The sequence below is a fragment of the Hypanus sabinus genome, chromosome 10, assembly GCF_030144855.1.
Source record: "Hypanus sabinus isolate sHypSab1 chromosome 10, sHypSab1.hap1, whole genome shotgun sequence".
Lineage (NCBI taxonomy): Eukaryota > Metazoa > Chordata > Chondrichthyes > Myliobatiformes > Dasyatidae > Hypanus > Hypanus sabinus.
Window position 1 is genome coordinate 121,846,145 of NC_082715.1, and position 27,389 is coordinate 121,873,533.

Consider the following 27,389-nt stretch of genomic DNA (forward strand, 5'->3'; position numbering starts at 1 on the left):
GACACCTGCACAAATATGACCTTCATGGAAGAGTCATCAGAAGAAAACCTTTCCTGCATCCTCACAACAAAACTCAGTGTTAGAAGTTTGCAAAGGAACATCTAAACAAGCCTGATGCATTTTGGAAACAAGTCCTGTGGACTGATGAAGTTAAAATAGAACTCTTTGGCCGCAATGAGCAAAGGTATGCTTGGAGAAAAAAGGATGCAGAATTTTATGAAAAGAACACCTCTCCAACTGTTAAGCACAGGGTGGATCGATCATGCTTTGGACTTGTGTTGCAGCCAGTGGCACGGGAACATTTCACTGGTAGAGGGAAGAATGGATCATCACACCGACTAAAAAAAGCTGAAGATGAAAAGAGGATGGCTTCTACAACAGGATAATGAACCTAAACTTACCTCAAAATCCAGAATCGACTATCTCAAGAGGTGCAAGCTGAAAGCCTTGCCATGGCCTTCACAGTCCCCTGACCTAAACATCATCAAAAATCTGTGGATAGACCTCAAAAGAGCAGTGCAAGCAATACGGCCCAAGAATCTCACAGAACTAGAAGCCTTTTGCAAGGAAGAATGGGCAAAAATACCCCAAACAAGAATTGAAAGACTTAGCTGGCTACAGAAAGCATTTACAAGCTGTGATACTTGCCAAAGGGGGTATTACTAAGTACTCATCATGCAGGGTGCCCAAACTTTTGCTTTGGTCCCTTTTCCTGTTTTGTTATTTTGAAACTGTAAAAGATGGAAATAAAAAAGTAATCCTGCTTAAAATATTAAAGAAATGTGTCATCTTTAACTTTATGCCTTTTGGAAATCAGGTCATCTTTTACTCACTTAGCTATTCACAGTAATGGAAATTTTGACCGGGGTGCCCAAACTTTTGCATACCACTGGATATACTAGTCTCACCCCCAGATATTTTTGCTCCAAATCAGCAACTTTCTACTTCCACCACCTGATATCTCATTCTACCTGAACACAATGGTTAACTTTACATTGTTGACCTATGTCTGTAAAGCACAGGTTTACAAATTTTAAAAAATGAATTTGAAAGTAATCAGTTGAATTATTACACATCCCATATTAATGGAAGTGTAATTGCTTAATTTAAGCAATTATGATTTATCTAAACTTGGGATACAATAGTGTCTTTTAAGAGCTTCTTAGATAGGTTCGTGAAGCTTAGAAAAATAGAGGGCTATGCACTAAGGAAATTCTAGGGAGTTTCTAGAGTAGGTTGCATCGTCGGTACAACATTGTGGGCCGAAGGGCCTGTAATGTGCTGTAAATTTCTATGTTGTATGTTCTAAACTAACCAAATAAAAAGAAACCAGTTCATTATTGCATTGCTGTTTTGTGCTCTTGCTGTACACAAATTGGCTGACTCAGTTTATGTTACAAGATTTATCATCATCATGATGTGCCGTGTCATAGGATGAGGGTGATAATGGTCTTCCATCTGCCTTTAATCTGAGAAGCTCTAATAAGCTCTTCAAAACTATTGCCAGTTTCAAAAAGATTGAAAAATACCTAAAATATCCTGATTCCATGAAAAGTGCTCCAAAAATATAAGTATTTCTTTCTTCAAAAACCTGTTCTGTTGAATAAGTTTTTCAACAAATATTTTAAATGCTTTCAAGGGTGCTGTCAAGTGGTGCAGCTTGTAGAGCAAATGCCTAGCAGCATCAGAGCAAAATTCAATCCTGACCTTGGGTGTGGTGTTTGTGGAGTTCGTACATTTTCCCTGTGACCAAGTGAATTTCTTTCAGATGCTGCAGTTTCCTCTTGCATTCAAAGGCATACAGGCTGGTAACCTAATTGGTCACTGTAAATTGCTCTTAATGCCCATGTGTGTGGTAGAATCTGGGGTGAGTGGATGGTTTTGTAGTGAGAAAAAATTGTGATTAATATAAGGTTTGTAAAACTGGATGGTTGATGATCAACACAAACTTTGGAGGCCAAAGGACTTGCTTCTGCCTCAATATTGACTCAATATTACTTCAAGATATATTAGGACATAAAGATAGATTTGAAGGCAGTGGAACAAAATTCAGAGAGAGAATTCTAGAGCTGAAGGCCCACAGTGACCTTTTATCAGAAGCGGAACCATTAACCCTTGTTTCTCTCACCACAGAAGGTGCCTGACTTTAATTTTCTACTTTTATTTCAGATATCCAGCAGCAGCAAGATAAAGAATTCTAGATGTATCAAAATGAGGGTCAGTGGAGAAGATGAATTGAAAGAGATAATATCATAAAATAGAAGTGTGTTATGAGAGCAAAACATTTAAGACAGAAGCTCAGCAAACTTTGAAGTCATTTAGTTCATCCTCCAACTGTGGAGGCATACTTGTGTTGACTGAGCTAGCTCTTAAGTCTGTGATTTCTGGACTGCAGTCAGTATATCCTATAGATTGTGATGCAATTTGATTAATAGGGCTGGATGTTACAATCCCTAATGTTTCTGCACTGCACTTGACTTGAGTGGAAGTAATTCTTAAAGATGACCACTAGATGATGATGTTGTTGTTTGTCCTTCGGAGTTGAAGACGACCACGACTTCTGTCAGGTGGAGGGTTTGTGACTGTGGGTCCAGAGGTGACCGGTGAGGCCAATCCGGGCCCTGAAAGCTCGCCCACATGTGGGACACATGAGGGTAGGTGCTGCAGTAGAAGTGGAGGTAGCTCAAGCCTTGTGCGTGGCGCGTTTCCTCCAAACATCTGCGGTGCGTCTGATTTCTGCTGCATACGCCCCTTTAGTGGTCCTGCTCCACCAGGTTGGGTGGTCCGGAGCAAGTGATTCCCAGCTACTGGGATTGATGTTGAGATCTTGGAGGGACACTTTCAGGCATTCTTTGAAACATTTCTTCTGCCCTCCAACTGAGTGCTTGCCCTGGCTCAGCTCTCCATACAGCAGCTATTTTGGTGGTCGACTGTCAGACATCCTGACGACATGTCCAGCCTATCTGGCTTGGGCTTTCTGTAGGAGGGTGTAGATGCTGTGGGTGCTAGCCCGCACCAGGACCTCTGTGCCAGGACCTGCCATCGTACATGGAGAAGTCTGCAGAGGCAGCTCAAGTGGAAGTGGTTGAGCTGTTTAGCATGTCTGTTGTAGACAGTCCAGGTCTCGCTGGCATAGAGGAGGGTGGTGAGAACCACTGCTCGGTAGACCTTCAGCTTGGTGGTAAAGCTGAGTCCTCTCCACCCCCATACATTCTCACAGAGTTTCCCAAAGGCGTCACCGGCTTTGGCAATTCTGTTGCTGATCTCTGCATCTATGTACACCGCTTGTGATAGAGTACTGCCCAGATAAGTAAAGCTGACCAAGGCATTTGATACGGTCAGATGATGTTACTACCATTACGACACATCTTCAGTTGTGTAGCTCGATATCACTGGGTGTTTCGGTCTTTTATCACAAGACACCCTCAGCCGAGGCAGGCCCACCACAGGCTGATCAGACCTGGGTGTGTGTCACATGGTTAGTCTCTAGATGGTCTCTTGGCAGCTCAGATAGCATCCCTTATTTTCAGCCACAGCCAGTGACTGCTCCTTTCGGTTGGTTTAGCAAGTTGTCTTCCTATGGGCCTGCCCTCTGACTCCCTCAGCAGCCTTACGGTGGAACTGGCTACAAAGCCCCTGCACACCACATCAACTGGGCGCACTTTACGTTCCAGCCTCGCTCCTCTTCTCAACTGCAAGGTTGGCATATTGCAGCCTTTTCCATTCGTAAGCCTTATCCTCCCAGGGGACCGTCAGCTAAAAGATAAAGACAGGAGTTGGACCAAAGGACCAGGTCAGGCCGCAGGTTGGTCGTTGCAATTTCAGATGGGAAGGTAAGTTTCTGGTCTAAATCGACACGCATTTCCCATTCCCTGGCTGCACTCAGCGGGCATGAGTTGTGAGGCAAAGAGTTAGCCCCCGGTTCTGTCCTTCCCGGATGAAGGACAGGAGTTGTGGGACATCGAGAGCCCTGGCATTGGTGGTTATTCTCATACACTCAAGTTCAGCTGCCAAACACCTGGTCACCTTGTATTAGAAGTATAGAATGTATTACAGTAAGAAGTGGATGTACTTGAACACTCCTGCCACTGAGTTCAGGGGCATTTCCTGACTTTCTGAGCTGACAGATACTTCACATCTAGCCTTTTGGCTTTGTGTAGCGCTGACTAGAATATCTAACACTGTTCCTTTCATTTGAATAAGGCCACTGAACTTAGCTAAAAAGATTAGTTTAATTGAGTTATTGTTTCCTTTTCTTATGTGTATTTCTGTTTTAATTTTTGAATAATATTTTTTCTAACAATTTGGCTCAATTTTAATTATTTTTAAATGTTTCTGATGAATTTGGAAAGTTATTCCAGAGTAGGACTAACACTGTGAATGATAGGGCACTAGGGAGTGTTACGGAACAGAGGGAACTAGGCGTACGAGTGCATATTTACTGAAAACGGTGTCATACGTGGGCAGAAAGGTGAAAAGGGCATTTAGGATGCTGGCATTGAGTATAGAAGTTGGAGCATTATGTTATATTTGTATAAATGCTTGGTGAGGCCACACACTGGAGTAAGTGCACAGGATTGGTCACTCTGTATTCAGAACAAACGTGATTAAAGAGGAAAAAAATTTACAATGGTTTTGCCAGGGCTAGAGGGCTCGGGTTATGGAGAGGATGGCTAGTTATTCCTTAGAATGTAAGAGAATAAAAAATGACCGTATAGAAATGTTCAAAATAATGAGAAGTACAGTTAGGGTAGTTGGTAAAAGTCTTTCGACTAGGCTAGCGGAGTATAAAACTAGGGGCATTGATTTATGGTGAGGGGGAAAGCCTTAAAAGGAGCCAAAGGGGCAGCCTTTTCATGTAGGGAGTGGTGTGTATATGGAATAATCTGACAGAGAAAGTGGTCAAGGTAGGTACAATAATATCAATTAAAAAGCGCTTTTATAGGTACATGGAGGGCAGGGACCTGCATGGCTATCGGCCCAATGCAGGAAATTGGGACTGGAAGGTGGACGACATGTTGGCATGAACCTATTGGTTCATGAACTATGACTCTAATTCTCTAGAGTGAGATATTTAAAAACAATTAAATTGAGTCTGAGATGATATGATTTACCAATAACTGTCAAGATGGTGTTGGAAGTGTAGGCCGCGGGATACATCATCTAGAGGCTCAGTTGCTGCTAAAACAAGGTCTTTTTCTGGGTCTGATTCAAGGTATCCAGGGGTCTAACAAAGTGGTTGAGTGAATGGTGATAGTGATGAGTGCTGTTGGTGGGTCTAAGATTGAACCTACTTTGCCTTTATCCTCTGAATAAGTTTATATACATTCAACAATGTAATTTCTTTAAAGCAAGCTTAAAATGCAATTGCTCAGAGCTTCTGAAAAAGTTGAGTACATTATGCTGAGAGTATTTCCCTTAAACTGCATGATACTGTCTACGTGCTGTGTTTTGCATATTTCTTCGGTTCTGCTTCCCAAAGCAAATTATCACTGGTTTCCAGATCAGTTGTTTTCAAACCTTTCTAATGACCTTTAGACAACCCAGGCAATTGAAGGAGGTTACCCATCCATCTTGGTTTCAATTGTTTGCTGTCTGAAAGGATGCATTTGTATAATTGCATTATTTTGCAATTGAAATAACACACTAACAAACGAAACACTGTATTTTTGCAAATGTTCACAGTATGCTGCCATTGAGTCAGGACATTTATTTCTCGTTCTCATTCATAAGCACACATGAAATGGAAGCAGGAAGAGGCCATATTGCCCTCAAGCCTTCTCCATCATTAAATAAGGTTATGCTTATTGTGCGTCAAATCCACTTTCCTGTCTGATTTTCACTTTCTCTGATTCCCATAGTGTTGGGTTATGGAGTTCAATTTGAAAAGCTGGGATGTAAATCTTGTTCAAAAAGAAATTGCTTCAGAAAAATGTATTTTAGAGGAAGGAGAGTGTTGTGGTGTTGCTGTTTTATTTTAGAGTAGATCATTTTACTACATTGGTATTTTGAGTTTTGATCTGAAAAAGAGATCTTAATTGTTATCTGAGAGATCATGCCTTCTCTCTTAGTTTCTTGGGATATAGTTCTGAGGAGTTTTGAAATCAGCTCTCCATATTAAGCTGGCTGGATATCTTGAGCTAGCTACCCATGCAGAGGCTTTACCATGATGTCCTGAATATAATGCAAGGAAACAATTTACAGCAACACCAAAGTACTCTGGGATGCTTTTGTCGAGGATATACTTGATCTGCTTCAGTATTTGGTGTGTTACAGTTAGATAACCATACTGATGGAGAATGATAGTGCTTTAGTAATTGACAGCTGTAGGTATGTTTATATCTACTGCAGATAATAATGGGTATTGAGGTCCATCATATTTATTTCAATTTTGACACATCTGTTGGTCACATTGGTAATGTCATACAATACTACAGCACAGAGAAAGGCCCTTTGGCCCATCTAGTCCAAGCTAAACTATTATTCTGCCCAGTCCCATCGATCTGCACATGGACCACAGCCCTCCATGCCCTCCCATCTACGTACTTATTTAAGCTTCTCTTTTATGTTGAAACCAAGCCTGCATTCACATTTCCACTGGCAGTTCATTCCACGCTGTCAACACCCTCTTGAGCGAAGAAGTTCCCTCTCATTTTCCCCTTAAGCATTTCACCTTTCACCCTCTAGTTCTAATCTCACTTAATCTCACCTAACCTCGGTGGAAAAAGCCTGATAGCATTTACCCTATCTATACCTCTCACAATCTTGTATGCCTCTATTATATCCCTTATCATTCTCATACACTCCTAACTTATTCAACCTTTCCCTATTACTCAAGGTCTCAAGACCTGACAACATTCTTGTAAATTTTCTATGTACTCTTTCCTATAGGTGACCAGACCTGCACAGTTGGCCTCACCATTATCTTAATTCAACTTCAACATAATGTCCTAACGCCTGTATTCAATGCTTTGATTTATGGTCAATGTGTCAAAAGCTCTCTTTATGACTTTATCTACTTGTGATGCCATTTTCAAATCATTATTGATCTATATACCCAGATCTCTCTGTCTTATCACATTACTGCCATCGATGCCATACTGCTCCTTGCTGTGTAAGTCTAACCCTGGTTTATCCTCCCGAAGTGCAACTCGTCACACTAATTCCAATAATTCTTTCTGCTATTGTTCAGTTCATTTTTACAGCTGGTGCAGATGCCACTGTAAGCTTTGATGGCCTTCCTTGCTGACAACTACACCCCAATTTTGGTGTCATCCACAAATGTGTGCATTTATTGCTTGCCTTCTATGCATCATGCATTAATTTGCATTTAATATAGTACATAGGGTTTCAGTTCAGCATTCAACACTGATGTCCCACAGGCTTTGGCAAACAAACTACTCCTTGGTCTAAATACACCACTATGCAATTGGTGTTGGGCTTCCTAACCAACAGACCTCAGAGTCAAGATGCACAACCGCAACTCCCTCCTTATCGTCCTGAACATGGGTGCCCCCCAGGGTTGTGTACTGAGCCCTTTGTTGTACATACTGCTCACACATGACTGTACAGCCAAACACCCAAGTAATCACATTGTCAAGTTTGCTGATGACATGACAGTGGTGAGGCTCATCATCAACAATGATGAGACAGCCTACTAAGAGGAGGTGGAATAGCTCAAGGCGTGGTGCAAGGCAAATAACCTCTTCCTCAATGTCAACACGACAAAGGAGGTGATTAACAACTTAAGGAGAGCTCACACCCCTCACACCCCTCTTCAAATTGGTGGCACTGCAGTTGAAACTGTGAGCAGTTTCAAACTCCTGGGAGTGCACATCTTGCAAAACCTCTCATGGTCCCAGAATGCATTCGATATAATCACAAAAGCTCACTTCTTCTTTCTGCATGGTATGGAAGCTGCACTGCAGTGGACAAGAAGGCTCGACAATGAGTAGTCAAAACTGCCCAATGTATCACTGAACCAGCCAACCCGCCATCAGGGACATTTGTACAGAAAATTCTGGAAAAGGGTCAGTAACATCAGGGAAGATCCTGCCTACCCTGCCCATCCTACTCATGGATTGTTTGTCCCACTCACATCAGAGAGGCGACTACGTATCATCCTCACCAGGACTCAAAAACAGTTACTTTCCCCAAGCAGTAGGACTGATTCACACCTCTACCCACTTAACTCACCCCTCCATATCTCCAACCACCACTACTTCTGTCAGTCACCTTATGCATAGACAGCCTTCTGCCTAGCATCACTTTATGGACATTCTATGTGATTTAACCTATCCAATATGTTTATATTTATTGTGTGTTTTATTATTATTGTGTTCTTTAACTTATTGAGATTTTGTGCTGCATTGGATGCGGAGTAACGATTATTTTGTTCTCCTTCATACGTGTACTGGAAATGTCTAAATAATCTTGAATCTCGGATATACTAGCAGGTGTTAGTGTGGTTACTTGGAGGAACCATTCTACAAACAGGCTTTGAACCATACTTTTTTTCCTTAACTGGTTATAAATTTGAAATACAGTACCTCTTAGTGTTCATGATAAAAGTTAAAGTCTGTTCCGAGCCGTATAAGCTCATCAGGTCGGTGCTTATGCCGGTTTCTGTGGCATGAAGCGACTGAGACTCCTACCCGCATAGGACGTCAGTCTATCGCGAGGTTAACCCTCAGCATTTTGGCTGTACCCATTTTCAGCTGGGTGGACTGGAGCAATGTGTGGTTAAGTGCCTTGCTCAAGGACAAGGACACAACACTCTGCCTCGGCTGGGGCTTGAACTCACGACCTTCAGATCGCTAGTGCAACACCTTAACCACTTGGCCAGACACCACGCAGTGTTCATGATGAAACTGTATAATTTGGTTATGTACCTTAGAGTGTAACTTTCTATCACAGTGGCTGTTGGATCAATAAAGACCACTCCTGTTTAATGCACACAAAATGCAGGAGGAACTCTGCAGGTCAGGCAGCATCTATGGAAAGAAATAGAGTTGACATTTTGGACTGAGACCCTTAATCAGGACCTCCTGTTCATCGCATTATTACATAGAACAATACAACACAATACGTGCCCTTTGGTCCTGATATTGAGTCCAACTTTTAACCTACTCCAAGATTAAACTAACTCTTCCCTCCACATAGCCCTCCATTGTTCTTTCATCCATTTGCCCATTCTTGAGTCCTTTAAATGTTTCCAATGAATCTGCCTCTGCCACCCCACCTGGCACTGCACTTCGTGCACGTTCCATTCTGTTTAAAAACCTACCTCTGACATTCCTCCCCTTATACTTTCTTCCAACATTTCCAATGGTTAGTATAACTTCATGACATACTATTTCTCCTGCAGGCTTACTGTAACTTTGGCAAATTATAAGTCAGTATTCTGTTTTGGATTATGTATTCTTAGCTTTGTCGAAAATGCAGTTTTTGGAACTAACATAATAATTCAGATACTGGAAATTTGCAGTGGAACAGATCCAAAATATTTAATGCAAGGAGTATTATGAACAAAGAGGATGAGCTTAAAGTGTGGATCAGCACTTGGAGCTATGATGTTGTGGCCATTACAGAGACTTCTTGGATGGCTCAGGGGCAGGAATGGTTACTTAGAGTACCAGGCTTTAGATGTTTCAAATAGGACAGGGAGGGAGGCAAAAGAGGTGGGGGCATGACACTGTTAATCAGAGATAGTGTCATGGCTGCAGAAAAGGAGGAAGACATGGAGGGATTGTCTATGGAGTGTATGTGGGTGGAAGTTAGGAACAGGAAGGAGTCAATAACTACTGGGTGTTTTTTATAGACCACCCAATAGTAACAGGGACATCAGGGAGCAGGTAGAGAGACGGATTCTGGAAAGGTGTAATAATAACAGGGTTGTCATGGAGGGTTTGTCTACAGAGTCTTATGTGGGTAGAAGTTAGGAACAGGAGAGGATCAGTAACTTTACTGGGTGTTTTTTATAGACCACCCAATAGTAACAGGGACATCAAGGAGCAGATAGAGAAACAGATTCTGGCAAGGTGTAATAATGAGGTTATCGTGGTGGGAGATTTTAATTTCCCAAATACAGATTGGCATGTCCCTAGAGCAAAGGGTTTAGATGGGGTGGAGTTTGTTAGGTGTGTTCAAGGAGGTTTCTTGACACAATATTTAGATAAGCCTACAGGAGGACAGACTGTACTTGATCTGGTATTGGGAGATGAACCTGGTCAGGTGTCAGATCTCAGTGGGAGAGCATTTTGGAGATGGTGATCACAATTGTACCTCCTTTACTATAGCATTGGAGAGAGAGAGAGGAACAGGCAAGTTAGGTTAGGAAGGTGTTTAATTGAGTAAGAGGAAATATGAGGCTATCAGGCAGGAACTTGGAAGCATAAATTTGGAACAAATGTTCTCAGGAAATGTACGGAAGAAATGTGGCAAATGTTCAGGGGATATTTGCGTGGAGTTCTGCATGGGTACATTCCAATGAGACGGAAAGGATGGTAGGGTATAGCAACCATGGTGTACAAAGGCTGTTGTAAATCTAGTCGAGAAGAAAAGAACAGCTTACAAAAGGTTAAAAAAAAACAGGGTAATGATAGCGATCTAGAAGATCTTAAGGCTAGCAAGAAGGAGTTTAAGAAAGAAATTAGGAGAGGCAGAAGGGGCCATGAGAAGTTCTTGGCAGACAGGATTAAGGAAAACCCCAAAGGCATTCTACAAGTATGTGAAGACCAAGAGAATATGATGTGAGAGAATAGGATCAATCATGTGTGACAGTGGAATAGTGTGTATGGAATCGGAGGAGATAGCAAAGGTTCTTAATGAGTACTTTTTGTTTCAGTATTCACTGCGGAAAAGGATCTTAGTGATTGCAGGGATGGCTTACAGTGGATTGAAAAGCTTGAGCATGTAGATATTAAGAAAGAGGGTGTGCTTGAGCTTTTGGAAAGCATCAAGGTCACCAGGACTGGATGAGATGTATCCCAGGCTACTGTGGGAGGTGAGGGAGGAGATTGCTGAGCCTCTGGCAATGATCTTTGCATCATCAATGGGGACGGGAGAAGTTCCAGAGGATTGGAGGGTTGCAGATGTTGTTCCATTATTCAAGAAAGGGAGTAGAGATAGCCCAGGAAATTATAGATCAGTGAATCTTACTTCAGTTTTTGGTAAGTTGATGGAGAAGATCCTGAGAGGCAGGATTCATGAACATTTGGAGAGGTATAATATGATTAGGAATAGTGAGCATGGCTTTGTCAAAGGCAGACCGTGCCTTATGAGCCTGATTGAATTTTTTGAGGATGTGACTAAACACATTGATGAAGGTAGAGCAGTAGATGTAGTATATTTGGATTTCAGCAAGGCATTTGACAAGGTACCCCATGCAAGGCTTATTGAAAAGGTAAGGAGGCATGGGATCCAAGGGGACATTGCTTTGTGGATCCAGAACTGGCTTGCCCACAGAAAGCAGAGTGGTTGTAGATGGGTCATATTCTTCATGGAAGTTGGTCACCAGTGGTGAGCGTCAGGGATCTGTTCTTGAACTCCTGCTCTTTGTGATTTTTATAAGTGACCTGGATAAAAAAGTGGAGGGTTGGATTAGTAAGTTTGCTGATGACACAAAGGTTGGAGGTGTTGTGGATAGTGTAGAGGGCTGTCAAATGTTACAGCTGGGTCATTTATAGGAAGCAAAACTAGGCTGAGAAGTGGCAGATGGAGTTCAACCCAGATAAGTGTGAGGAGGTTCATTGTGATGGACTCTTAGCAGTGTGGAGGATCAGAGGGATGTTGGAAGCAGAGTCCATAGGACACTGAAAGCTGCTGTGCAGGTTGACTCTGTGGTTAAGAAAGCATACGGTGCATTGGCATTCATCAATTGTGGGATTGAGTTTAGAAGCCGAGAGGTAATGTTGCAGCTATATAGGACCCTGGTCAGACCCCACTTGGAGTACTGTGCTCAATTCTGGTCGCCTCACGGAAGGATATGGAAACTATAGAAAGGGTGCAGAGGAGATTTACAAGGATTGGGGAGCATGCCTTATGAGAATAGGTTGAGTGAACTCAGCCTTTTTTCCTTGGAGCGACAGAGGATGAGAGGTGACCTGATAGAGGTGTATAAGATGATGAGAGGCATTGATTTGTGTGGATAGTCAGAGGTTTTTTTCTCAAGGCTGGAATAGCTAGCATGAGAGGGCACAATTTTAAGGTGCTTGGAAGTAGGTACAGAGGAGATGTCAGCAGTAAGTTGTTTACACATAGAGTGGTGAGTGTGTGAAATGGGCTGCTGGCGATGGTGGTTGAGGCGGATATGATAGGGCCTTTTAAGAGACTCCTGAACAGGTACATGGAGCTCAGAAAAATAGAGGCTATGGGCAACCCCAGGTAATTTCTAAGGTAAGGACATGTTCAACACAGCTTTGTGGGCCGAAGAACCTGTATTGTGCTGTAGGTTTTCTATGTTTCTATTACTAGCCTATCCCACTCATGTAATAAAAACAGAAAATGCTAGAAATGCTTAGTAGGTCAGGCAGCATCTATAGATAGAGAAATTGAGTTAATGTTGCAGCTTCTGATTGAAAGGTCATCAACTTGAAATACTAACTCTGCCCTTTCCCCACAGTTGCTTACCTACTCCTATTTTCAGAATTTTCAGTTCTTAATTGCAGAAGTGAGTTAGATTGGTACCGTTTTGGATCCATTAGTGGTATGTAGTTTCAAGATGGCTATCAGTTCAGAGTTCACTCCTGACGTACTCTTCAAAGAGTTCTGTATGTCCTTCCTGTGGAACTTGTGTTTTTTTTTGGGTCCTCCCTCAAACCACAATGGTTTGAATGGCAGCTGCAAGCCACTTGGACACGATTGGATGCTCAGCCCACTTCCTCTTCCTATCAGAGTCCCTCACAGTTAGATCCACCAACGTCACGCCGGTGTTCTTCTCTGACCACTGCCTTCTGCGAGCCACCCATCATCTACGGGAGGACCAGAAGGCAGGTAGGGGGACGTGGAAGCTGAATGTTAAGCTGCTGACCCCAGAGAACATCGAGGATCTAGAGAAAGAGTACACAGGTTGGAGAACCTTGAAAGCCCTCTTTGATTCCCCAGTTCACTGGTGGGAAGCCACCAAGGAGAACATCAATAGGTTCTTCATCCACAAGGGTATCTAGAAAGCAAGGCAGGGGCAGAGGGAACTGCGTAAACTCCAGAGTTGCAGCAACTCCTCCTTCTGCAGTCGAGGGGGTGGATGTCAGGGAGGAACTGTGGGAGGTGAAGGGCCAGCAGGCCCAACACTTTGCCACCGAATCCTCCAAGATCATCTTCCGATCAAGGGTCTGAACCATGGAGCAGGTCGAGAGGTGCTCACAATTCTTCTTCCAAAAGGTGCACAGGGGGAGCTCTCTTCCTTAAGGAAGAGGGTGGCTCAGTTGCGTCCTCGCAGACAGACATACTGAGGATCTGCAGGTCCTTCTATGCCAGTCTGTACGGAGAGAAGGCCACAGACTCCACAGCCTCCTGCAACTTCCTGTCGTCTATCACGCAGGCCTTAGACGACGGCAAGCGGGAGAGTCTGGAGCAGTCACTGACCCTGGACGAGCTGACTGGCTCCACCCGTTCCTTTGAGTCGGGTAGGACTCCCGGAAACGACGGGAGAGTCTGGAGCAGTCACTGACCCTGGACGAGCTGACTGGCTCCACCCGTTCCTTTGAGTCGGGTAGGACTCCCGGAAGCGACGGGCGAGTCTGGAGCAGTCACTGACCCTGGACGAGCTGACTGGCTCCACCCGTTCCTTTGAGTCGGGTAGGACTCCCGGAAACGACGGGAGAGTCTGGAGCAGTCACTGACCCTGGACGAGCTGACTGGCTCCACCCGTTCCTTTGAGTCGGGTAGGACTCCCGGAAGCGACGGGAGAGTCTGGAGCAGTCACTGACCCTGGACGAGCTGACTGGCTCCACCCGTTCCTTTGAGTCGGGTAGGACTCCCGGAAGCGACGGGAGAGTCTGGAGCAGTCACTGACCCTGGACGAGCTGACTGGCTCCGTCCGTTCCTTTGAGTCGGGTAGGACTCCCGGAAGCGACAGGAGAGTCTGGAGCAGTCACTGACCCTGGACAAGCCGACTGACTCCACCCGTTCCTTTGAGTCGGGTAGGACTCCCGGAAGCGACGGGAGAGTCTGGAGCAGTCACTGACCCTGGACGAGCTGACTGGCTCCGTCCGTTCCTTTGAGTCGGGTAGGACTCCCGGAAACGATGACTTACTGGTCGAGTTGTATTCAGCTCTGTGGAACCAGTTGGGCCTCGACCTGCTGGAAGTTTACAATGCTATGCTCCTGGCAGGCAGCATGTAAGAATCCATAAGGAAGGGCATCATCACCCTCATCTACAAGCAGAAGGGGGAGAGGAAAGACATTAGAAATTGGAGGCCCATCTCACTCCTGAATGTGGACTACAAGTTCCTGTCCAGGGCTATCGCCAACAGGGTCAAGTCTGCACTGGAGCAGGTGATCCATCCGGACCAATCCTGTGCTGTACCGAGCAGGAAGATCTCAGACAGCCTCATTTTGCTGAGGGACACCATTGCCTACGTGCAGAACAGGGGGGTGGATGCCTGCCTGGTCAGCTTGGACCTGGAGAAAGCCTTCGACAGGATATCGCACACGTACATGGCGGATGTACTCTCCAAAATGGGATTTGGGAAGAGAATCTGGAATTGGATCAAACTGCTCTACACGTACATCTGTAGCGCAGTCCAGGTCAACGGATGGGAAACAGACAGCTTCCCCATCGGGTCTGGAGTCAGGCAGGGCTACCCTCTCTCCCCTGTCTTGTTTGTGTGCTGCATAGAACCCTTTGCTGAAGCCATCAAGAGGGATGAGGGCATAAGAGGGGTGACGCTGCCAGGCAGTGGAGGGACCCAAGTCAAAACCTCCCTGTACATGGACGACGTCACAGTCTTCTGCTCTGATCCGAGATCAGTTCGCAGGCTGATCATCTGTGAACTGTTCGAGCAGGCGTTGGGGGCCAGGGTCAACCGCACGAAGAGCGAAGCCATGCTCTTCAGCAACTGGCCCGACCGAACCAGCATCCCCTTCACCATCAGGTCTGATCACATGAAGGTGTTGGGGATCTGGTTCGGAGGGGCTGAGGCGTGCAACAGGAACTGGCAGGAGTGGACTGCCAAGGTCAAAAAGAAACTGGGACAGTGGGGAGGGCGCTCCCTATCGATAGCGGGCAAGAACCTGGTCATCAGGTGTGAGGTGCTCTCAGGGCTGCTGTACTTGGCGCAGGCGTGGCCAGTCCCCTGTTCCTTCAGCTCGGAAATCACCCGAGCCATCTTCAGGTTCATCTGGGGATCCAAGATGGAGCGGGTCAGACAGACCACCATGTACAAGTCCCTGGACAACGAGGGCAAAAATGTCCCCAGTGTCACCCTCACCCTGATGACCTGCTTCGTGTGTGACTGCACCAGGTTGTGTGTGGATCCCAGGTACATGGGCACCAAGTACCACTATGTGCCCAGGTTCTACCTGTCGCCCTGGCTATGAAGGATGGGTCTAGCCCTTTTACCACGCCACACCCCTGTCAGCTGGTCGTTGTCGCCATACCTGTCCTTCGTAGAGAAGTTCTTTCAGGTCAACGCCTTTGACCACAGGGCCATCAGGCAGTGGTCAGCACATAAGGTCCTGCGGGCACTGCAGGAGAAGGACGTGATGGACACAGTAGAGTGGTTCCCTGAGCAGATTGTCCAGTTCATCTGGCAAAATGCCTCATCGCCAGATCTCACCAACAGGCACCAAGACCTTGCCTGGCTGGCCGTGAGAGGGGCCCTTCCAGTCCGATCCCTTCTGTACGCCCGGAATGTCCTCTCCACACCCCTCTGCCCATGGGAGGACTGCAGTGAGAAGGAGTCGGTCACCCACCTCTTTGCACACTGTGGGTTTGCCGAGAAGGTGTGGAGGAGGATGGAAGGGACAGTGTTGAGGTTCATCCCCAGCAGCTGCCTAACAGAGGACTCCCTGATCTATGGGCTGTTGCCGGGGGTGCACATGGAGACCAACATCTGGTGCTGCTGGCAGATCATCAACTCAGTAAATGACGCTCTTTGGTCGGCCCGAAACTTGATGGCCTACCAGCACATGGAGATGTCCGTGGGGGAATGCAGCCGACTGGCATATTCTCGGCTGCAGGAGTACATGCTGAGGGACGCGCTCAAACTTGGTGCAGCCACGCAAGGGCCCGGTGGGGAAGGACCACAGTCTAGAGTTCTTCTCCCGTGGGAGTTGAGGGGTAGGGTCGCGGGGTGTATACCCCTGAACAAGTGTATGTAAATATGGAATAACAGAGTGCCACGTGGGTGGCAAAAGTGTGGGAATGTAAAGATGGTAATGGAAACATTTGTAAAGGATTGAGAATCATTGAATGGCTTATTGTACATAATTTTATTTTTGAATAAAGTATATTTTGATTAAAAAAATAATAAAAGCATGGTTTGAAGGGCTGGAAAGTCTTTATTCAAGCTGTATCTCTAAATTAAAAAACAATATCGTGAAAAGAAGCAGTCCCAACATTGACCGGTAGTCACCAGCAGCCAACAAGAAAATCCTCATTCTTTGCTTCCTGCCAGTCAGCCAATGCTATTGTCTTTCCTGTATTACCATGGGCTCTTTTCTTGTTAAGCAGTGACATGTGTGGCACCTTGTCAAGTGGCACCTGAACATCCGAGTAAACAGCATCCACTGGTTCTCTTTTGTCTATAATGCCTGTTATTTCCTCAAAGAATTCCAACAGATTCGTCAGGCAAGATCCCCCTTAAGGAAATCACACTGACTTCAACCTATTTTATCACTTGCTTTAAAGAACCCCTTAAACCTCATCATTAATAATAGACTCCAACATCTTACCAACTACTCCCGGACCCTAAGATTCTTGAATTCTGGTATACTCCTAGTGTCTTCCAGTGGGAAGACTGATGCTAAATACTTGTTAAGCTTATCCACTATTTCTTTGTCCCCCATTACCACCTCTCCAGTGTCACTTTCCAGCGGTCTGATATCCTTTTACTCTTTATAGCTCTGGAAAAGAAAATGTTGATATCCTCTTTTATAATATTGGTTAGCTTATCTTCAAAAGAGCCCAAGGTATTACAGGAGGTATACTAATGAGAACTGAAGATTAGTTGACTGGCAGAAAGCAAAGATTGGGAATAAAGGGGACCTTTTCTGGTTGACTCTCAGTTACTGGTGGTGTTACACAGGGGTCGGTGTTAGGTCGGCTACTTTACACATATATGTTAATGATTTGGATGACAGTTCCTAGAAAGTGCTGGAGGAACTCGGCAGGTTAGGCAGCATCTATGGATAGGAATGAGCAGATAATATTTGGGCTGCGACCCTTCATCAGGACTGGAGAAGGGGAAAGAAGTTAGAATAACAAGGTGGGAGAGTGAATGAGGTGTAAACTAGTGGGTGATAAGTGAAGGAAGGTGGGTGGGTGAGGGAGAGGGGATGAAATAAGCCTGCAGGTAATAGGTGGAAGTGGTAAATCTTAGTGATTTTTCCACCCTAATTTACCTCAGGACTGGAAGCACCTCCTCTTCTGTAATCAGGATACAGTCGATGACCATATTACACTTTTGAGGTGACAGACTGGCAGGCACTCTGTGAGTCACATGGAGAGGACATTGATGGGCTCACAGAGTGCATCACTAGTTACATCAACTTCTGTATGGACTGCAATGTTCTGGCAAGGACTGTCCTTTGTTATTCAAATAACAAGCCATGGGTAACAAAGGACATTAAGGACATCCTGAACGCTAAAAGGAGGGCGTTTAGAGATGGAAATAGGGAGGAGCTGAGGACATTACAGAGGGACCTGAAAGCCAAGATCAGGGAGGCTAAAGACAGGTATAGGAGGAAGCTTGAGTGGAAACTCCAGCAGAACATGAGAAAGGTCTGGAGTGGGATGAGGACCATCACTGGGTACTGGCAAACTAGCAACAGAGGAGCTGAAGGCAGTGTGGACAGGGCCAACGAACTTAACCTGTTCTTCAACAGATTTGATACTGTGGCCCCTGCCCATACCCCACATGATTCATCTGTTGTCGGCCCCCAACCAATACATACTCCACTCTCCCCTCCTGCCTCTCCTCACAGCCCCCACCCTGCTCTCATGACTACACACCTCCCCCACCTGAAATCACCACAGTTGAACAGGTGAGAAGACAGCTGAAACATCTCCACCCAAGCAAGGCTGCAGGCCCAGACAGTGTCAGCCCCAGGGTGCTCAAAGCCTGTGCCCCCCAGCTATGTGGAGTATTTCACCATGTCTTCAACCTGAGCCTGAGTCTCCAGAGGATTCCTGTGCTGTGGAAGACGTCCTGCCTCATCCCTGTACCGAAGACGCTGCGCCCCAGTGGCTCCAATGACTACAGACCGGTGGCATTGACCTCCCACATCATGAAGACCCTGGAGAGACTTGTTCTGGAGCAGCTCCGGCCTATGGTTAGGCCACACTTAGACCCCCTTCAGTTCGCCTACCAGCCCTGACTAGGAGTTGAGGATGCCATTGTCTACCTGCTGAACCGTGTCTACGCCCACCTGGACAAGCCGGCGAGCACTGTGAGGGTCATGTTTTTTTGACTTCTCCAGTGCGTTCAACACCATCTGCCCTGCTCTGCTGGGTGAGAAGCTGACAGTGATGCAGGTGGATGCTTCCCTGGTGTCATGGATTATTAATTACCTGACTGGCAGACCACAGTACATGCGCTTGCAACACTGTGTGTCAGACAGAGTGGTCAGCAGCACTGGGGTTCCACAGGGGACTGTCCTGTCTCCCTTTCTCTTCACCATCTACACCTCGGACTTGAACTACTACACAGAGTCTTGCCATCTTCAGAAGTTTTCTGATGACTCAGAATTCTATACTTGAATGTGCATAGTGTCAGAAATAAGACAGATGAGCTTGAAGCTCAGATGAAAATGGGCAACTACGATATTGTTGGGATAACGGAGACATGGCTGCAAGGGGATCAGGCCTGGGAATTGAGTGTACCAGGGTATATGTGCTATCGTAGAGACAGAAATATGGGAAGAGGGGGTGGGGTGGCCCTGTTGGTGAGGAATGAGATTCAGTCCTTAGCAAGAGGTGACTTGGGAACAGGGGAAGTAGAGTCTATGTGGATTGAGCTGAGGAACAGTAAGGGTAAAAAGACCCTAATGGGTGTTGTGTACAGGCCCCCAAACAGTAGCGTGGATATTGGGTACAAGTTGATTAGGGAGTTAACATTGGCATGTGCTAAAGGTAATGCAGTCATTATGGGAGATTTCAACATGCAGGTGAACTGGGAGAATCAGGTAGGTGCTGGACCCCAGGATAGGGAGTTTGTGGAGTGTCTAAGGGATGTATTTTTGGAACAGCTTGTGCTTGAGCCAACCAGGAACGAGGCTATTTTGGACTTGGTGATGTGTAATGAACAGGAATTGATAAGTGATCTTGAAGTAAAGGAGCCATTAGGAAGTAGTGATCATAACATGATAAGTTTTTATCTACAATTTGAGAGGGATAAGGGCAGATCAGAGGTGTCAGTGTTGCAATTAAATAAAGGAGACTACGGAGCCATGAGGGAAGAGCTGGCCAAAGTTAAATGGGCGGATGCCCTGGCAAGAAAGACAGTGGATCAGCAGTGGCAGATATTCTTGGGGATAATACAAAAGATGCAAAAGCAGTTCATTCCAATGAGAAGGAAGGATTCAAAAAGGGGGAAGGGGCCACAGTGGTTGACAAAGGAAGTCAGAGATTGTATAGCATTAAAGAAAAAAAAGTATGACAGGGCTAAGATGAGTGGGAATACAGATGATTGGGAAAGTTTTAAGGAACAGCAGATCTTAACTAAAAAAGCAATACGGAGAGAAAAAATCAGGTATGAGCTCAGTCTAGCCAGGAATATAAAAGGGGATAGCAAAAGCTTTTTTAGCTATGTGAAGAGAAAGAAGATAGTTAAGAACAATGTTGGCCCCTTGAAGAATGAATTGGGAGAAATTGTTATGGGAAACAGGGAAATGGCAACAGAATTTAATGCGTACTTTAGATCTGTCTTCACCAGGGAGGACACAAGCAATCTCCCAGATGTATGGATGGGCCAGGGACATAAGATATCAGAGGAATTGAGACAGATTGACATTAGGAAAGAAACTGTGATGAGTAGACTGGTAGGACTGAAGGCTAATGAATCCCAGGGTCCAGATGGTCTGCATCGGAGGGTTCTAAAAGAGGTGGCTCAGGAAATTGCGGATGCATTGGTAATCATTTTCCAATGTTCTTTAGATTCAGGATCAGTTCCTGAAGATTGGAGAGTGGCTAATGTTATCCCACTTTTCAAGAAGGGAGGGAAGGAGAAAACGGAGAACTGTCGCCCTGTTAGCCTAACGTCAGTCGTGGGGAAGATGCTTGAGTCCATTATTAAGGACGAAATAGTGGCACATCTTGATGGCAGAAATAGGATTAGGCCGAGCCAGCATGGATTTACCAAGGGCAAATCATGCTTGACTAATCTGTTGGAGTTTTTTGAGGGTGTAACAAGGATGTTAGACGAGGGTAAGCCAGTGGATGTTGTGTACCTAGATTTTCAGAAGGCATTCGATAAGGTGCCACATAGGAGATTGGTGAGTAAAATCAGAGCTCATGGCATTGGGGGCAGGGTTTCAACATGGATAGAAAACTGGTTGGCAGATAGAAAGCAAAGGGTAGCAGTGAATGGGTGTTTCTCGGACTGGCTCGAGGTGACTAGTAGGGTACCACAGGGCTCTGTATTGGGACCACAGCTCTTTACGATTTATGTCAACGATTTAGATGAGGGCATTGAAAACTATATCAGCAAGTTTGCTGACGATACTAAACTGGGTGGCAGTGTGACATGTGAAGAGGACATTAGGGGAATACAGGGAGACTTGGATAGGCTGGGTGAGTGGGCAGATACTTGGCAGATGTCATTCAATGTGAATAAATGTGAAGTTATCCACTTTGGAAGCAGGAACAAGAGGGCAGAGTATTGTCTGAACGGTGTAGAGTTAGGTAAGGGAGAAATGCAAAGAGACCTAGGAGTCCTAGTTCACCAGTCAATGAAGGTTAATGAGCAAGTGCAACAGGCAGTGAAGAGGGCAAATGGAATGTTGGCCTTTATTACAAGGGGAATTGAGTACAAGAGCAAGGATGTCCTTTTGCATTTGTACAGGGGCCTGGTGAGACCACACCTGGAATATTGTGTACAGTTTTGGTCTCCAGGTTCAAGGAAGGACATTCTGGCAATTGAGGAAGTGCAGCGTAGATTCACTAGGTTGATTCCTGGGATGGCAGGGCTGTCTTACGTAGAGAGATTGGAGAGATTGGGCTTGTACATGCTGGAATTGAGGAGATTGAGAGGGGATCTGATTGAAACGTTTAAGATAATTAAAGGGTTTGATAGGATTGAGGCAGGAAATATGTTCCAGATGTTGGGAGAGTCCAGTACCAGAGGGCATGGATTGAGAATAAGAGGTCAGTTATTTAAAACAGAGTTGAGGAAGAGCTTCTTCTCCCAGAGAGTTGTGGAGGTGTGGAATGCACTGCCTCGGAAGACGGTGGAGGCCAATTCTCTGGATGCTTTCAAGAAGGAGCTAGATAGATATCTGATGGATAGGGGAATCAAGGGATATGGGGACAAAGCAGGGACTGGGTATTGATAGTGAATGATCAGCCATGATCTCAGAATGGCAGTGCAGACTCGAGGGGCCGAATGGTCTACTTCTGCACCTATTGTCTATTGACTCTGCCATAGTTGGATGCATCAGCAAGGGAGATGAAGCTGAGTACAGGGCTACGGTGGGAAACTTTGTCACATGGTGTGAGCAGAATCATCTGCAGCTTAATGTGAAAAAGACTAAGGAGCTGGTGGTGGACACGTGGAGGGCTAAGGCACCAGTCACCCCTGTTTCCATCCAAGGGGTCAGTGTGGATATGGTGAAGGATTACAAATACCTGGGGATACGAATTGACAATAAACTGGACTGGTCAAAGAACACTGAGGCTGTCTACAAGAAAGGTCAGAGCCGTCTCTACTTCCTGAGGAGACTGAGGTCCTTTAACATCTGCCGGACGATGCTGAGGATGTTCTACGAGTCTGTGGTGGCCAGTGCTATCATGTTTGCTGTTGTGTGCTGAGGCAGCAGGCTGAGGGTACCAACAGAATCAACAAACTCATTTGTAAGGCCAGTGATGTTATGGGGTGGAACTGGACTCTGACGGTGGTGTCTGAAAAAAGGATGCTATCCAAGTTACATTGCCATCTTGGACAATGTCTCCCATCCACTCAATAATGTACTGGTTAGGCACAGGAGTACATTCAGCCAGAGATTCATTCCACCGAGATGCAACACTGAGCGTCATAGGAAGTCATTCCTGCCTGTGGCCATCAAACTTTACAACTCCTCCCTCAGAGTGTCAGATACCCTGAGCCAATAGGCTGGTCCTGGACTTTTTTCCAGTTGGCATAATTAACTTATTTAATTATTTATGGTTTTATATTGCTATATTTCTACACTATTCTTGGTTGGTGCGACTGTAACGAAACCCAATTTCCCTGGGATCAATAACGTATGTCTGTCTGTCTGTATATATCTTTTGCCTGTCTCCCAAGTAAATACAGATGTAAAAACTTCATCTAAGATTCCCCCACCCCCCCCATCTCTTTTGGCTTCATACATAAATGACCATTATGGTCTTTAACAAGACCAGTTTTGTTCCTTACTGTCCTTTTGTTCTTAATATATTGATAGAAACCCATGGAATTCTCTTTCACCTAGTTTGCCAGGGCAACCTTGTGTCCTTTTTCTTCCTGATTTCTCCCTTAAGTGTTCCCTTGCATTTCTTATAATTTAGTGCCTCATTTGATCCTTAACCTGATATGAGCCTCCTCCTTCTTCACCAGGGCCATCCATTTAAGACAAACGTGCCATTTGCCCCCTTCACCTCGTCTTTCTATGTCATCTCTTATTGTTCCACAACATTCCACAGGTTTCTTACACTTACTATGCAAGTCCTGCTCTATTTTAGCTTCCCAAAATGCATCAGTTTCCATTTGTCTGAGTTAAATTCCACTTTTCACTCCTAGTTGATCTAGATTCCATTGGTTCCAAAGTGAAGGAGATTGAGGGATAATTTGATAAAGGTGCATAAAATTGTAATAGGGTAGTTAGTCAGAATTTTTTTCGTAAAACAAGGGGGCTTAGATTTAAGGTTAGTTTTAAAGGGGATCTGAAGAATAAAATTTTTATTCAGACAGTGGTAGATTTTTGGACTATGCTATTGAAGATGATGTTAGAATCATGTACAACAACTACATTTAAGAGAGGTTTAGACAAGAGCTTGAATAGGTGGCGGATAGAAGAGTATTGAGTTTGTGCAGACAAATAGGATTCATGTAGATGGTCTAAAAGGTTGACATGGACCTGGTGGGCCAAAAAAAATCAGTTTTTGTGTTGTGCAGCAGTATCTTTCTGACATATGACTTCCACTTTGGATCAGCAGTGGGTGCATGGGTAGAGCATCCTCCATAAATTCTTATCCCATATCACAGTTTCTTAGTCTTTGCTGAGTCTAAATCATGGAACTCCCACACTTTCTTCACCTGGCCTGCAGCAATTTCACGAATGTGACTCACTGCCCATACTCAGTAGCAACTAGGAACTACTGGCCTTTTCTGTGACTGTATAAGAAGGAATATCTGTGTTGCTTGATATAAATTCTCTGATAATTATACTATTTTAAGTAGTGTCTTTACCTCAGTTAAGCTGTTATTATCCACTGTGCTGCTCAGAATTGTACAGTGACCAGATGTAAAAATACACAAGGAAGCTATTTTACTTCATTGATTGTACTGGCCTTTTGCAAGAATAGTGCAAATCCAAGCCCACTGTCCTGTATTTTCCCCAAACTGTGTACTGCTTTTACATCAAATATTTATCTTAATGGGTGCTATTTGTTATACTATTACACATTTCTTTATTTTGTTGTAGATGCGTTAAATGGTGATAGTTTTAAGAAGCCCTTACTCCCTTTGGCTCCATTGCAGAAGAAAGAGAAGACTATTCACTCAAGACACTCATCATCCAGCACAGAAACAAGCGAAAATGTCAAATTCACTGAGGTATCTGTAAAGAATGAGGTGGCAGCTGCAGAGAGCTTTGTGGTGCAGAAGCAATTTGCTCAGTCTAACTCCGAAGGCAATTCTGTAGAAGATCAGCCACTCATTGAAAATCTTCATCCTAAATCTGCATTGCCATTGATTAAGTCCAGGTCTGTTCCCAGCTTACCGTCTGACAAATACAAATCTTGTCCACCACTTCCATACGTGGAACCACCATGGGGAGGATTAGCAGAAACTCCCTACAGTTTTGAAGTCCTCAAGAATGGCAGCATTGTCTCAGATATTGGTCTGAATTTGAAGAGCTTTTATGTTGTTGGAAGGCTTCCTGTCTGCGACATCTCTCTTGAACATCCTTCCATTTCCCGCTACCATGCTGTGGTGCAGCACAGGCGAGTTGCTGATGGGGAAAGCGGCACTGGGTTTTATATTTATGACTTGGGGAGCACACATGGGACAACGGTTAACAAAGAAAAAGTGAAGCCGCAAAGCTACCATCGACTTAAAGTTGGCCATGTTATTAAATTTGGAGGGAGCACAAGACTTCTGATTTTACAGGCAAGTATGGAATCCACTTACAAGGGAAGCTGATTTAACACATTATGCACACACCAGCTCTCTACCAGAACAACTGATTAGTTCCGCACCCTAGCTTCTCCATAACCTTACAAGTTTTCCCTGGTCATCCAATTCTATTGAGGCGCAATGCAACCTGCTTCCCCCTCACTTGCAGGCTATGCATTCTAGATTCAAACTGCACTATGCATCAAAGTGTTTTTATTCATGTTTCTATTAATTCTTGTCCCCTTTGTATCACTGAACTTATCTGTGAAACTGGCTACCAGTGGCCACACTCACACTACCCATTCTGTTGGACTAATGTTTTTCAAAAGTTCTGTACATGATTTTTTAAATAGAGCTCAGAATTTTGCACACCTTCTTTCAATGATTTGTGCACTCATACACTTGGTCCCCTTTATCCCTGTGCTCCTTTTAGACCAGTATCCTTTATTCTATATTGCTTTTGCTCATTCTTTCTATCAAATTGATTATTTCAGGCTTCTCCCCATTCTTCTTCAACTGCTACTGTCTATAATTCTACTAGCCTGTTTATATTGTGCCACAATTTATTACTATCCTCTTCACAGTTCACAATGTTTTATTTTGTGCCATTTACAGTAGTTGGCTAATAACTTGAATTACTGTAAAGGGTATATTTTGATTGTTAACATCCTGCAGAGACAGGATTGGTGCACAGCTACATTCAACTGTACATCACATGTGTCATGAAGTTCCAGGTATCACATTCTGACAGAATCAAGACTTAAGAGAGAATTTCCCTGCTAAGTTATGCTTGATTGTGTCTGGAACAAGTGCTAGGGATATTAAGACAGCTGAATGAAGAGCAGATATTGCAACTTTGAGAAGTGCTGACAACAATTTATTTGGCTATCTTATTCTATGGAGCAGTGACTTCTAGACATGATTAAGATCCAAGAGCAAATTTTCTCCTGAATTATTTCACTTTCTCTACATTTTGTGCACCACTAATAACTCACGATAGAAGGAGAGTTGATGGCCAAATCAGTTTCTGCAAGACCAGCTTGCTTCAGAACTGCTCAGCAGTACATAAGACCTGAATTTAAACCAGCCTAATTCATTGCTGTGAAATTCCATGTTCCATTCTTTCCATAAGCAACCAAGTTTGGATTACAGGATCTAATCAGCATTATCTTTCAGTGTGGTTGGACTTTATTCAATTTTTTATGGCCATCATTGATATAATGCCCACTCTGTTAAATTAACAAGAAGGACCAGCAGAAATGTTGGTATTAGTTGCAAAGTCATGTTAAATTTTATTTGTGGGCAGTTATACTTTGCTTGGCAGGTGCCACTAAATCATACGTCTCATTTTTCTTTTTTAGACTGGTCCAACCGAAAGAAAAATTAACATTAAGCTTGCCACACAAACATCTTACTAAATCGGCGACTGTTACTCTTTTTCATAGATACTCCCTGGCCTACTGAGTTCCTCCAGCATGTTGCGTATGTTGCTTTGGATTTCCAGCATCTGCAGATTTTCTCATGTTTGCCTTAATTAATATGTTTCCTTGTACTACTTGCAGCATTTCCAGCTGACTGGGGATTTTAAACCAAAACCGAAATGCTGGAAGAACTCAGATAGTCATGTTCTGTGGACAGAGATGATGACTCTTCCTGAGAACTTGGGGAGATTGGAGGGTTTATAGTTTTCAAGGAAGAGCTGGGGTAAAGAATGAAGGTAAAAGACTGCATGGAGATGGGTTCAGATAGATCAGATAAAGATTAGGAGTATGACCATTAGCAAGGTTTCAAAGATTCATTTAATGTCAGAAAAATGTATACAGTATGCACCCTGAAATACTTTTTCTTAGCAACCATCCTCAAAAACAGAGGAGTGCCCTAAAGAATAAATGACAGTTAAATGTTAGAACCCTAAAGCCTCCCCAGCTCCCCCTCCCACACGTAAGCAGCAGCAAAGCATCAATAAAGACAATGGTCCCCAACCACCGGGCCACGGACTGGTACTGGGCCGCAAAACGTGCTACCGGGCTGCGAGGGAATGATATGATCTGGCAATATGAAACGATATGAGTTTGCTGCACCTTTCCCTATTCCCTGTCGGGCCCACTATTGAACTTGAACGCACGCGAGGTCATTACCCATGCATCATCCATGTCAGCGTGGTAAGAAGATCAACTCCTCAAGCTTGCAAATGACGGTGACCTGAAAAGTATGTTTGACACAACATCTCTGCTGGCATTCTGGATCAAAGTCAAGGCTGAATATCCTGAGATAGCCATGAAAGCTCTAAAAATGTTGCTTCCATTTCCAACATCATATCTCTGTGAAGCGGGCTTTTCTGCAATGAATGCAACAAAAACTAAATTACGGAATAGATTGGACATAAGGAATCCCCTTCCAGTATCACTGTCTCCCATCACCCCTCGATGGGGCCGTCTTGTTGTAGGGAAACAAGCCCAGGGCTCCCACTGATTCAACGATATTGGTGTGTTGCAATGATTTTATATGTTCATACGGGGAACGTATGCGCTGTGTGTTTAATATTAAATTTGTTAGATATACCCTTTTAGAAACAAAATTAAGTGTATTAGCCATTTGTAAGTGACTTATAGTTGACTTATCACCTATATTCCGGTCGAGATGAACACCCCCCCC

The 27,389-nt window shown here is 44.5% G+C and overlaps 1 protein-coding gene across 3 annotated transcripts in view; it reads left to right on the forward strand.

The window, feature by feature from the left end:
* slc4a1ap (solute carrier family 4 member 1 adaptor protein) overlaps positions 1–27,389 on the forward strand; it is a 153,245-nt gene that overhangs the window by 23,396 nt on the left and 102,460 nt on the right. For all 3 annotated transcript variants that reach the window (XM_059982807.1, XM_059982809.1, XM_059982808.1), the window contains one exon: positions 24,043–24,728. In XM_059982807.1, coding sequence (XP_059838790.1) covers positions 24,043–24,728 — 686 coding nt within the window. The remainder of the gene's footprint in view (positions 1–24,042; positions 24,729–27,389) is intronic.